At 38.2% G+C, this 14,624-nt stretch overlaps 1 protein-coding gene across 5 annotated transcripts in view; it reads right to left on the bottom strand.

Moving 5' to 3' along the window:
- Nucleotides 1–14,624, bottom strand: part of LOC124156521 (serine/threonine-protein kinase Tao) — a 48,833-nt gene that overhangs the window by 12,959 nt on the left and 21,250 nt on the right. For 4 of the 5 annotated variants that reach the window (XM_046531108.1, XM_046531107.1, XM_046531111.1 and 1 more), the window contains 7 exons: nt 14,370–14,545; nt 8,512–8,674; nt 7,964–8,139; nt 5,120–5,329; nt 3,326–3,529; nt 643–824; nt 213–363 (listed from right to left, as the gene is read on the bottom strand). In XM_046531108.1, the coding sequence (XP_046387064.1) occupies nt 213–363; nt 643–824; nt 3,326–3,529; nt 5,120–5,329; nt 7,964–8,139; nt 8,512–8,674; nt 14,370–14,545 (1,262 nt within the window). The remainder of the gene's footprint in view (nt 1–212; nt 364–642; nt 825–3,325; nt 3,530–5,119; nt 5,330–7,963; nt 8,140–8,511; nt 8,675–14,369; nt 14,546–14,624) is intronic. The other variant, XM_046531110.1, reaches the window with a different exon arrangement.

Here is a 14,624-nt window from a genome sequence, read left to right on the forward strand (position 1 = left end):
ACTTCAAAATATAAATCTGGTGGATTCATATGGGGACATAAAATACAATCGCACCAATTATTTCATTAACAAGATTACTGCGCATACATCTCCATAATGGAGCCTTAACCCCATAACTTCACAGGTACATATAATCAAGTGCTGATTTTGTAGGACCTTCCCAAAACTTGTAAGGCCAACCATTCAGATGTTCTACGTATTTAAATACTCACCTCCCTCAATAATTCTTGTTCTAAACTATGATAGATGAGGATCCTTTTCCTGCGGAACTTCCTAATTTCTAATTCCAAGTATTCCTTCTGAACACGAACCATCCTCTGCTCCTCTTGGGCCTCAATTTGCTTCAAGTTCTCCTTATGAGTCCTGATGAATTGAAAACAAAAGAAAATATGAAGAGGAGCATGCAACAAATTAAATGCTGTCAACTTTCCCAGAAAATGTCACCAAATGATTTATATTTCTGAGGTTAGATGAAAGATGGGACTTTCAAGTCCCAATCTCGCCCAATAAAGACAAATTATTGTCATTATTACTTTCCCTTAATGTAAATGTATTCCTTGGCCTGAATGTTTACAGAATGAACTAATAATTTAGGTATTGGTGCAAAAAATTGGTACCCAAAGGTAATTAAGAGAAACTCACTGGAGAGTAGCATCCCTCTGCCTCTTTGGTGTGGATTCATCAAGACTCAGTTCTCGCTTCCAACGTTCCTTGTTCTGCTTGTATTCCTTCTTCTTCTGCATTTCAAATGCCTTCCGATCCTGCTCTTGCCTTGAGGAAATATCCTTGACTAATTTCTTCTCCGAATTCCCATTCTGCTTCATCTGTAAATGTAAATAGTTATTAATTATTTCTTCAATGTAAATAATACAATTTGTGTGCTGCAAAGCTATTTCTTAAACTATGTATACGAATGGTAATGCCACCGTTTCCTCAAATTTATTCTTCCTAATAAAGAAGTTTATCTCCTTCAAAATGATAATGCAATACAGAAGTGAACAGAAATTTTCAAATCTTGATAGAAGCAAGAAATTTGACTGAGGGATCCAATAATTACACATGAAAATACTGGGACAAGTATTCAGAACTAGATCCTCTGAACTTGCACCCAGTTCTCCACCACTAAAGCTACTAAAGCATTTTCCTTCCCATTGTATTGGCTAGCTTAACACTAGAATGCCTCTGATTGTTTGCCTACCAAGAAAGCCTAATGCGGCCATTTTGATGTCGATTGATAAATCATTCGAAAGCAGGTTTATTTTATTCTCATTGAACAATATTAGATGATAAATATTCTTAGGAAGGATTCATAACCTCAGTGATCACATTACTACACACACACAATATTTGCTATCGTTAGGGACAAAATTATGTCAATGTCCGAGGCCTATTCAAAAAGAACACACTGATATAGACTCAACTCAATGAAAAAGAAATACAGTAGAACCTGGAATATACAACCATCAGTTATGCGATGACCTCACTTACACACAGATTTCTACTGGTTTCATAAATAACCCCATATGAACCCGTGTATCTCAAACCACAGTTATGAAACTTTTAATTTATATAATAATCTAGGTTACAACAACGTATTTTTCCAGTCACATGGTATGAAATATACTCACTTATACCACTTTTTGTCAGAGAGTTGTTCCATGTGAAAATTGCATCACGCACGGCCAGAATTGTGAACTACGGAATATCTATATCTCATGGAAGATTTTCTAAAATTTTGCTAATGTTATGTTTTCCATAGCTTTATCGAGATAACAGCCAAATGAACCTTTAAAAATTTCCCATGCCAAAATTTTGGCTTCCATGGCCATCCAAAAATGATAGTCGTATTTCGAGTATGCATGTTAAGTCGATGGTGATTCAATGCGATAGTAAAAGCAGCATTCATTACGCGTGCTAACCCCACATGAGACGAATGGAGTCGAGGGAAAGTTGCTTGTGCGGCACCCTGATCAAAACTGACTTGACTTGTATGCCACAATTAGTGGTTTTAAATGTAACACAGTTGGACCTTGTATAGCTATTAGCTTAACTTCGCAAGGAGGAAAGCTTTCATTTTCAACCGAACGGGAGTTAATATGAATTTCCTCAGAGAAAAGTGCACATTGTAAGTCGTCACGTTATCATTGAAGTCAAATTCATGACGTGAAAGATAAGGCAGTCCATTTTGACTCAGGAATGGCTAAGCACCATTATATCCAATTTAATACAAATGGTTTCCGACAATGTCACCAAAAATGGGAAAGCAAAGCATGAAGACTAATTACAGGGCTTGTGAGTCGAAGGTCCTGGCATTGCATTTGCAGAAGGATGCCAAGAGAGAAGCACTATTCCTGTGGGTTCTGGATTACCGTATAAACACATGCATATATTTTTCCATCCCTAAATTTGATGTTAATTGAAAATAGATTTTTGATCATAAAAAGAATATCTGCATAAGCGTATGCAAGAGGCGACCCCTATTTTGAGCATTGGAGCTAAAGAAAAAAAACTTTTCGGCATTTTTTTAATCCTATCGCAAGGTGTTGCAGGACTGCCAGGACTTTCGACAGTAATAAAAATTTTCACTTTCAATGCTAATAATTCACGAGGGATTTTTAAGCTAAATTTACACGATATGTATGGTGCTCTGAGATAAGAAGGTATTCACTTGTAGTCTTAACCCTATGATGCTTACCAGGGACAGTCAGGTCGGATACCTCAGATCTATATATTCACCTTAATGTACTTCCATTCCTAATTCGTTCGAGAAATTAAATCTGAATCCGAAATTTTCAATCAATGCTTTAGTGAATGCAATGTCCCATAAGAGGGAGTAGAAAGAGTTCCGATCCATGTCCCATCAGAGGGAGTAGAAAGAGTTCCGATCCTCTCTTTGCATACGCTGTTGCACCACAATGCTTGCCCTACTCACGAACAATTTTGTTTAAAAGCTCTTGCAGGAGTATTACACAATTGAATTTCAGGCGTGGAAAATTTTAAAGCAAAACACGACAGGCACATAGCGTGAATCTTCCCAAGAGATTGGACAACAATCGGGGGAATCTCAGCGCCATAAGATAATAACCACAGCGTAGATTTCACAAAATCACCCCGGCCCTCCATCAGCCCATGCCTGACACTTTTTTCCTTTCCGAGAACCCACAGGCCATAAATCACTGAGAGCAAGCACATATTGTTCCACATTGTAGGCTATTTTTTTCCATTTGCTTCACTGTATTGATAATGTCTAAGCTTGCAAAAACTGTCTCACTGCTTTCATGATATAAAGCATTTGCGAGGGATCTGAATGGTCTGAAATGCTTACCTTCTTTTCCTTCTCCTGCTGATGCCTTATCTGTAACTTCTCCAGCTCCTTGCTGAACTGCTGGAGAAGACTTTCATACTCCTTATCGAGCATCTGCTTGTGAGCCTCCATTTCCACTTTGCAACGCTCTTCAAGCTTGAGCAGGGCACTTTGGTGCTCACGCCTCATCCGTTTGTAGCCAGTCATCTGCTCATGCATCTCCTCCTTTGAAAAATCCAAAATCGAAATCACTCAAAAGCTTATCAGTACTTCAAGTGCGACCTTAACTAAATAATCAATAATAGTAGCAAAACTTTCCACATGTGGTCACTAAAAACTATTAATTTCACCCATAAAATCCTTAGACAACCAAGTGAACAATGGTAGATTCCAGTAGTAAGTGATCGCGAAAGTTAACGGAAAATGACAACTGTGTATATTTCTTATACCATTTGCTACAGTGGCCAACATTAGGAAATGAAGACTAGTGATTGAAATAAGTTTTAAACAGTAGTTGGCAATGTAAACATGACTGACTGAATTAATTTTATAACTTGAGAGTTTTAAAAGTAGTTCGCCAGAGGAAATTTTTCTTTCACAAAAACAAATGAGTCGTCATGATCACAATAAGCCCTCTGAATCCTTGTAATCACACTTTTGGAAAATAAGTGGATTGCAAATTAAATGTGACAGAAGTAGACTATGGTTGGTAATTAACAATATAAGACTCCCACAGGATGTTGTCTATTAACAGGAGATTTGAAATATCATTTCCATGGTTACGGGTAATTCACCCTTGGCATTACTTGTCCAATCAGCGAAATTTAAATTATGTATTAATTTCAGAGTTGGGGCAGAAAGAACATTATTGAAAATCATAAAAAAGAGAAGGGGGAATTGGATTGAGCATGTTATGATAGGGAAGGGGATTTTAAGTGGAAAAGTATAGGCAACAGTGGAAAATGAAAGGAGAAGAAGAGGAAGACAGATGAAGAAAGGATGAGCAGAAGAAGAAGAAGAAGAGAAATGAAGGAGGTGGAGACAGGTTAGGTGTTGATTGAGACCTGCCAGTGAGCAGACAACCAGTTGATGATGATGGATTTCTTTCAATTTTCAAAGATAATTTATATATATTATAATGAAAGCAATCAAAAAGGAAAATAGTTTAAGATCACAAAACGATCCCTAGTATGGATAAGGGAAAATTTATACTATGATGAGCAGACCAATAGAATATGCCACTCTGTTGTCTGTCTGAGGGCTTCCATCTGTGATAAGAAGCATGAATGGTGAATTTGCCATTGAACATGTATTCATTCAATATACAACCATTTCAATTGTTGTTTCACAAGGTTTAGGTTCTGACAGCATCATTGTATAGCATTCTTTGAACTTATCGAATAGATATTTTTTGTGTTCCATTACTTTCTACAAATACCAGATAAAAATTATTCTTCTCCATGCTCAGATTTGTCATGGTTCTGCCATAGAAAGTTGGATCCTAGTATGTACCAGAATAACCTGCACAAACTACAATGTGCACATATTTCTGGGCAAACTTGACTCATAGGTGAAGTGTGTGGTGATTGGCTAAGTCAAACAAAAATATTTAATTAAAAAATCAAGACACAATCACAAAAAAGTAAGGAGAAATGAAGATTTTTATCAGGGAATGTCAATAAGAGGATCTTGTAGCAACCCTGACTCTTCCACACCGTGGTGAAGGGATGGCTTTATTTCTCAGATTCCCTAGGCCAGAAACAACATTGAGAGTGAATGGTTCTTAAGGGAACGCCTCGAACGAAGCCACTCTACCTGCATGTGCTCCTTCTGCTGCTTAGTCACAATGGACGTTGTTCGTATTGTAGCAAAGTTGTTGGCTCCACCACTAATACCAGCACCACCACCCGCAAAGCTCAGGCCCACTAGGTCCCCACCGGCACCACCTCGGCCACCACCACCGCTGCTCAGGCCCGGACCCACCATGTTGGCCATGCCGTGATCAGCAGCAGCAGCATTACTCACCTGAGGAACAAAAGCAATTAATCCATCATATAGACACATTTTGAAACCACAATCAATAAACCACTACCACAAGCAACAGTTCCCATAATATAAAAATAACACTTTAAAGAATTATTTACCACCAAAACTACATACCAAAATATGGAAAGAATTATAATGTTAAGAAAACTGACGCTGCCTTCATTAATGTGTTGACAGGGTGGATTGTTTTGCCAAAGGCACATTGAATTCTCTGCAAGTCTATAAATCCATTTACTATAAAACAAGGGTACAACCAATTACATGCATATACAGTAGAACTTCTTTACTACGTTTTTTAAGGGACCACAAAAAATGAACGTGCTAACCAGGGAAATAAATAATAGAAATTGGGGTAATTGCAATCCCTGGAAAAGCTGTCATAATTACTATTACCGTCCAAAGTTCTAGTAGGATCGCCTTCCTGAACTCTTTTCACATTTAAAATCAAGAAAATTAGCACTTAACTGCCAAAAAAATATCACATGAACAAAAATCACAATGTTTTCGTAGATTTTCCAGGGAAAATTACAGAAAAATGTCATCATTCTCCTGTGATTTGTCGTACATGTATTAAGAGGACAAGTTAAGCTAAGTCATTTCTTCTTTCTCAGAGATTATTCGTAGAAAATGACGATAACCCGGAGTATATAAATTGGTTGTTTTAAAAACTCATAAAAATTGTGCAAAATTTTCTTAACCATAAATCTAGGCAACATCCATACACATTCGTTATCAAAATGAACCCATATTGATGAATATAATGATTGATATATCGATATTGATATGACGATTAATAAGACATTTAAAGATTATTATAGGCAGATTTTTATACTCTTCAGTTTAAATTCTCTTAAAAATTGGTATAATGTTATCTTCTTTCTATTTCTAGCACTGAGATAAAATATTTTTGCCTTAAGTTTCGCATGGATATCCACAGCATCATCTGCTACTGCAACACTTATCAAGTAATGACGCGTGTACTCCTCACACTGAGAAATGGATTTGGATGCATCATGGTCGTAGAAAGAGATATGTGGGATGAATGTAAGAAGGTCAACGGCTGATAATAATAAAATAAATAATGAATTCGGAGGTTTACACACTCGGAATATACTAGGAAACGACTTGCGGGTTGCTTCATGGCAAATAATTAAGTGTACTCCCCAGAATAGTGCCACTATTTTAAGTGCACTAATCAAATAGTTTTACCTGCATTTTGCTCGGATGGTACTGGGACCAAGAGAAAATACTGTACTAAGGAGGAAAATGTAATAAGGAGGAACGTACTAACCAAGTTCCACTGTACATCAAAAAAATAACTCCATGAGTTGGGAACAATTCTCGTGGAACCTTGAGACCTGAAGTCACAAAAATATTTATTTCTGGAGAATGTGAGACATGTGGTAAGAAAACTATGCATTCATGAAAATTAAAATAATTCTTCCCTTCGCTCACAATTCAGTAGCTTGCATTATGAAAGCTGGACAAAAGCCTCTACTTGAGGGGGCAGTCTTGGAGAAAAGGAAACCACACTTGAAGTGAAAAACTAATAGAAAATAGTCCATAAATAAAGGGGAGATAAAAGACGAACGTGAACCTAAGGAGGTGCTAAGGAGGAACATAATGACCAAGTTCCACTGTATTATGTTTTTTAATATACAGTGGAACCTTGATCTATAGTTTTTCAGGGGGATGGATGAAAAAACGATGAATGCGGGAATGTCTGACTAGGTTGCCTATGCTCCAGGAAACGCTGGATTATTGCGAATAATGATATCCATTTATGGATTCAAACAAGATTTTAGCTGATTACAGGAATTACTTTATCGAAACACTTAGGTCATATAGTTTATTCGACTTATATCTATTTCCAACATCCTAAAGGAACACGCCACCTTGCCAAAAAATGTTTGCACTCCACTCGGCATTTGCACTGCTTTTATGGATTTCTGTCTGACGTAAAAATTCTTACCCATCAAGCCATTTCAAGTACACATATTTACGAGAGCAATGTGCATGTTATGCCTAAAACAACCACTTTTGCCGATGCAGTGATTGGTTGTGAGGTGGATCACAATGGCCAAAAATAGTTAATTTTTTAAAATATTCCTTTCTAACAATTAAATTTTTAATATGATTAAGGCAATGTGTAAAGCGTTGACAAAGTTGTGCTGAGATGACACATTACTAGCTAGCAAGCATAGAAAATAATTGTTTTATGAGGGACTTGGAATGGTAATAGAAGGCCTTAATAAGGCTCACTAATGATACTACAGGTACCACTCAAACTAATAAAGATTGTAAAAATATCAATGAAGAGTGAAAAATTATGCATAAGTGGTCTGAGTCTGAAAAACTGGAGTTTAGAATACACGAAAAAAGAGTTTATTTTAGTGATGCATTTAAATAGAAGAAAAATGTACTCAACATATCTTTATGAAAAAAAATGGAAAATGCATGGTATCCAATTGAAAATTACACACGCATGGCTTCTGTCCTTTCTCAGTCCAATTCAAATGGCCAACAAATTACATGGATAATAGTAAATATTTAAAGAAATAACCACTGCTTGAAAAGCAGACGTGAAGTGACACAACTGCATGCATGCATTACCTTATGCCTATTTCTTCCCGAGGGATAGTTGTTGTCATTGCCATCTGCATTTGGTGGTAGGCTATTTGTAGAACTACTTTGTGAGCTGGCACTGACACCCATTGAATGGATACTATGCTCCGAAGTTATGCTATTGCTCTTACTGCTGTCACCTCCAGTTTGCTCGTCAGGAGTATCTGGAAAAAAAACAATTCATGAATATTAATACTGAAAATGATGACCAAATAATTATACACACTCTCCATTTATGATACAGATTCTCAATTATTTTCCAAACAAATGTATGGTCACACCAAGAGGGAGTTCATTAGTGGAGATATCCTTTCATATGGCTCATTGCCAGCCTCGGTGGCGCCAGAGTAAAGTGCTAACCTAGAGGTCGCGGGTTCGAATCCTGCCGGGGTGGTTTGACCACCATCCAGGGCACGGATGTATGTGATTGTCAAAAAAGTTAATTGTAAGAGAGGACTATCTAGTCCTAAATTCGCTTGTGAAATAAAGACGACATTATTATTATTATTATTATTATTATGGCAAAGGGCACACACCATCAGCATCCCCAGCAGCACTCTCCGTTTCACAAGCGTCCACCATAAGAATCTTCTTCATCTTCCTATAGTTGAGATTGTCAAGTTCTCGAACTGCAGCTTTGGTCCTCTGTATAAGGTCAATTAACACATGCGGTGACCTTTGTCTCGTCACCATTTGGTGCTGGAAAATTAAGGAAGACAAAAAATTAGGTCTCTAACAAAAGAGCATTCCAGCAATTCATGCCTTGACCTACTAATAGTGTAGACTCTCATTACCAAAGAGTTCACGGGACCGAAAAACCGGAGTTTCATGATAATGAAATTTGTAAGAGTTTCTTTCAGGGATAATTGCAAGAAAAATGTACCTGGCCAAAATTTCTCGTCTCTTTTATCTCCCAAACTTATAGTTGCATCGCGGAATAGCTTCATAGTCATGTGTACGATATAATTTAGTGCATATACATAAAAACAAGCGCATTCAGTAGATTTTATCAATAGAAGAATGTGGCTGAATTCCGGTAGATGTCATTCATCCCAGCACTTCCCCAATCATAACATATCATAAGTAAAAACCAAATAATACTAACTGTAATTAAACCACAGAACAATTGCATCCACCATGGATAGTTCAATGGCAGTTTCTTGTCGTCCTCCTATTGTCATGACCATCCCGCGTCTAACACATCCATGCGTGAAATACTGCTGCTGCATTACGCAATCGAGGGTTGATATTAGGGATGAGTCGATTCCAAATGTCGATTCTCGATTCCACCGATTCTCGGGCACGGAATCGGAATCGAGAATCGATCGCCTAAAGTCGATTCTGATTCCATCGATTCCAGGAAGATAAATGTTTTGAGCATAGACTATAAGTTTGGGGCATAAATGCTGCCACACACCTAAGCGGCCGCGGTGTCAGCCTTGCCCGCGCGGAGGATACGCCCCGCACGCGGGTGCTGCGACAAACATACCTAAGCGGCCTCGGAAACATTAAAATGTCGGCAAGAGCGACAAACCGACGAACCCTGAAATACCTCGTGTTCATGAGCAACTCTCAGAGAAAAAAAATTGGAAACCACGGGATCGGGAAGCAGCGCATGCGTTTTCCGTTCTTTTATTAACCGCTGGTCACGGCAAATCAAATTGTTACGATTATGAATCACATTCGGAGAATTCATCTGGACCACCAATTTTAAAGTATAATAGATCGAAATATATTTTTTTACTTTCGAATGATATTTGAAGTCTGATGATAATAAAAACGTGCAGAGAGCGGTTTTTTTTATATTAGTAACTTTTTAGACTAACACGCACCTGCGTCAATAATAAAAAAAAAAACACATTCGCGTTTGTATAGCCCAGTTTCATCAATGCAACCCTTGAGGAAGTTGATACTTGCTTGGCATAAGCCGCCGCGGCTTCCGGGCGGATTCGACAGGTTGCGTTCGGCCGCCACCGCGCACCCGCCAGGCTGCTCTGGTATGTATCGACGCCATGAACGCTACTTTATTGTTTAGCCACCGCGGCCAAACGAGAATGTAGCCACCGCGGCTATTGTTATTTTTAGGGATGGTCGGATCGGATACCTCGGATCCAAATACCCGCGGATATTGCCCTTCATCGGATCCAAAGTCGCGGAAGACATCGGATCTGGATCGGAAATTTTAAATAATAGCTTCAGTGAATGTAACGCCCCATAAGAGTGGAAAGATTTCCGATTCTCTCTTCGAATGCGCCGTCGCATGCGATTATTGTCCTACTCATGAACTGTTTTGTTTGAAAGCTCTCGCAGAGGTTGCAAGTAGAATTTAAGCCGTGGCCAGGATTTTCAGCATTTCAAAAGTAACTATGTCGTAGATTTCAGAAAACCACCCTCGGCCGTCCATCAGCCCGTGCCTCTGCTGTTTTTTTTTCGCATCCGAAATCACACGGACCAAAAATCATTGTCTTCTAAGGAAAATATCAAATCACACGAAAACAATTGAAGCGTGTTTCATCCCTACCTCGTCTCACCAACTTACCTTTTTTGGCCTATCTGCTTCAATTCTCCGTTTCTAGACTACAAATGCTAGGAGAGTGACTTTCTGGGAAAGTGTTAAAATTAGTTTAAAACCCATTATTTAGTGCCCGGTTTTTTCAACAATTTTCCCCCCTGGTTTTGGATCCCCCCCCCAATTGAAATTCCTGGCTACGCCACTGCTCCTTCCCCTCCACCTCTCCTTTACACGCTTTTGCTGCCCACTCCTTCCTCATGCTGAGCGGTTGAGCACCTCGTCGCACGTGACGTTATTACCGTTTTAAATACTTTTAATTGTGTTGCTGATTGCGCAGTTGCAATGTAATTTAATGATGCACCAATAAAAATGTCTTTCATTGTGTATAAACATTTCCATTAACAGGAAAACCAATGAATGCAGTGTGCGTGCACTATGGCGTAAATAATTGCGAGGATGTGCTAAATCCACCTCACCATACTGAAGCATTTTCGGATGAAACACAAGTCCGTATGCGATGAGAAAGTAAAATTCGGGGGAAACGCGTGTGAGGAAAATTTGAATTCAGTCGATAGCAGGGGGGTAGCCAGGAATTTTGTTAAGGGGGGGTCCAAAACCAGGGGGGAAAATTTTTAAACAACAGGGTACAAAGGAGAGGTTTTCAAACTAATTTTAACGCCCTTCATAATAGAAAAAACTTCATTTTTCAGAGATTCTTTTTTTTTCATTTTTGTAAATTCATGATTTTTAATATTTTGTTTCCTTTTATGAAGGAAAGTAATTGTGTTTTTATATTTTGGGGGTTCCTCTCGCTACGCTACTGGTCAGTGGTTCATCCTAAGATTTTTCCTATTTTCATTTCCAAACCCAAGCGTAACAGTTTAGACCCTGAGTAGGTAAAGATGTTTTTAAAAATCAACTTGAAAGCCCATAAAATAATTTTTAATTTATAAAAATATAAAAATGTGTATGAAAATCTAAAAAGCATTCCATTGATTGTATGTACCCACAATAAACTTGAATAATGACTTTGTTTAATGGCAGGAATTCGAAAATGCATTTGGAATCGAAAATATCCGATTCGAAAGATCTGGCTCCAAAAATCCTGGATCTGTCCATCCCTAGTTATTTTATTCCATTCAATTCTTAAAGTTTAATGACAGCGATGCTACAGATAAATCAAAATCCCACCTGCCATAAGGAGTAAGAATCGATGGAATCGGAATCGAGAATCGGGAATCGATTTGAAGGAATCGAAATTGGAATCGGAATCGAAAAAAAGTGGAATCGACTCATCCCTAGTTGATATATTCCTGAATACAGTAAGTACTTGACAAGATGCATTCTAATACCTTGTTCGTAAGTTGAATTTATTTCTAGTTGATAAACCTACAAAGGGCATCGAAAGTTTGGAATCCTGCAGAAGACAACACGGCATTACAATGTGTTGACTCACGATAGTGACCAACTGATCTAATAGCGCATGTGGTGTGGCAGGAGCCAAAAAAAATTTTCTGTCCACAGGAAGGAAGAATGGGCAAAACATTGAGCAGTTACTGACTTCACAATGGATTACTTGGCAATTTTCTTGGAGTGTGCCCAAAGTCCGAGTTCCTCTACGCCACACCGTGTTGCATCAGCCAACTCCAAAGGTGCCAAATTTGAAATTTTTGCAGGCTTGAATTTTTCGAATACAGTGGAACTTGGTTAGTACGTTCCTCCTTAGTACGTTTTCCTCTTTAGTACGGCGATTTCCCTCGGTCCCGGTACCATCCGAACAAAATACAGGTAAAAGAATTTGGTTAGTACGTTTGAAAAAATTGCGCTTTCCTGGTTAGTACGATCAATTGCTTGCCGTGACGCAACCCGCAATTCGTTCTCTAGTGTCTTCTTAAGGGTCGCAAGCGTCTGAATTCATGATTTAATTTATTATTATTAGCCATTAACATTCTTCCATTCATTCCACATCTCTTTCTTCTACCGTAATTCATCCAAATGCATTTCTGAATTCTTGTGATGTGCTGAATAATAAAATGCGGCCATTTTTCGGGAATGTCAGACTATGAAAAACTACAGCCAATAAGAAGCCCCAATTTTCCCCACCCCGAGCTCCTCACCTTCTGTTGCCTTTGGAGCGCTTGGGAGTGCCCACTGCTGCGCACCAAGTTCGTGAGTGGGCAATTGTTGCTATTGCACGAGTTATCATGATGATGAAATGAGTCTTAACGGTATTAGACAATTCCCACATTATCTAAAGCAGTGCTGCTCCATAAACTCGACATCGTGCGTATTTACTTGACTACTGTTGCGGGAGCAGACGATCCTCTGGATCTCCACGCGAAGCTTAGCTTAAAAATACTTGATCTCGGAACGAAAGCAGACGACATTAGACAAATTTTGAAAGTAAATTTCAACTGTTTAATATAAAATTTTCTTGTAATTACGTCGTAATCTAATAATCTTGCGTGTCATCAGTCGATATATCGATCGATTTTACAATCGAAATGGTATAATTCCAGAAGCGAATGTCTACGGCTGTTGCCGTAATTTGAAAGTCAATATAATTTTGCCCAATTTTTATGATGTTTAAAAAACCAGTTGACTTACTCCGGGTTGTTGTTATATTCTCCGAGTACGCTGTGAGAAAGGAAAATGACTTGTCTTCGCTTGTCTGAGCTTCACTCGTCCTCGTTCTGTAAATATATATAGGATAAATCACGGGAGATAGACGCCGTAATCATGGAATCTCCGGGATGTCCATGAAAAATTGCGATTTTTATTCACATGGTATTGTTTTTCATGGTAGCGCTCATTTTCTTGATTTTAAATGTGAAAAGAGTTCAGGAAGGCGATCCTATGAGAACTACCGATAGTAATTGTAATTATGACGACTTTTTCACTGATTGCAATAACCCCGACTGCTATTATGTATTTACTTTCCTCGTTAGTACGTTTTCCTGGTTAGTACGTTCATTTTTCGTGGTCCCTTCAGAAACGTACTAACCAAGTTCCACTGTATCTGTGCCTCTGAAATTTCGTAAATCCTAAGAATACTAATTTTTAATTTAAAAATTATAAAGTTGCTAAATAAAAATTAAATTATAAAGTTTTAAGAAGCACTTAATCTTCCAGTCTAATATCACAAACTTCACAAGTACGATATTTTTGGCGTACAATTAGTGCTGTAAAGTACAGTAGGTGAGGCAGTTGCACAAGTGCTCCATAAACCTTAGTGATAAATTATGGATTTCCTGTGACAATTTGTGGTTTCACTCTGAAGGGAGGGAAATTAAGAGAATCGCCCAAAAGGTTGACTGGTAGGTCATGAGCAGGAATTCGAGTCAAAGCCTCTCCTATTGGCCTACAGCTGCCACTGCTCAAAAGCCCACTTGTGTGACCGCATGATTGAGCACCAGCTGAATTAATGGGAGGTTACTGTTCCAAGGATGAAACTATGGAGCCTTAGTTTTCTTTGTCCTGATATTAACATTTATAACAGCTCCTTTTCTGGGTAGGACATAGTATCAAAACTTGCAGTATTTATAGCATAGTCATGAACCTTACGACTACAATTCGGCTGCAATAAAAATGACTTAGAATGCCTCAAAAAAACTGTTGTTATTTTCATCACAGCCACAATGAAGTCGATAAAATGCACTTCAAAATTAAATGTTCAGTCCAAGGCAATGAAGAAATGAAAAAGAACAATTAGGATTCAAGTAGTTTCCTTTGACCCTTAATATTACTTCGTTATTTCTTATTGACACTCGAGAGTACATTATTTCTGGGCATAGCAGGTTTTGCTTTTTACAACATTGGGAACTCTTAAAAATAAAAAAACAAATTTCTGAACTCTTGAATAAAAATGAAAAAGCTACTTACAGACAACAATTTACCAGATGTAGGACGATCATTTGGGTTCTTCTGCAAGCACGATTCCACAAAGTGACGGAAGACATCAGTCCATTCTGGAGCATGCATGAGTGGACTATCATTCTGGGCAATATGGTACAAGGCACTCATTGCATTCATGTTGAAGTACGGAGGCTTCCTTTCGGCTGGGGGAGACAGTTCAAAAGCATGATTTAGAGGTAGAAAAATTGTTACATTAAAGTAATTGTAATTAATTTAGATTAA

Source organism: Ischnura elegans, chromosome 3 (genome assembly GCF_921293095.1).
Source record: "Ischnura elegans chromosome 3, ioIscEleg1.1, whole genome shotgun sequence".
In the NCBI taxonomy this organism is placed as follows: domain Eukaryota; kingdom Metazoa; phylum Arthropoda; class Insecta; order Odonata; family Coenagrionidae; genus Ischnura; species Ischnura elegans.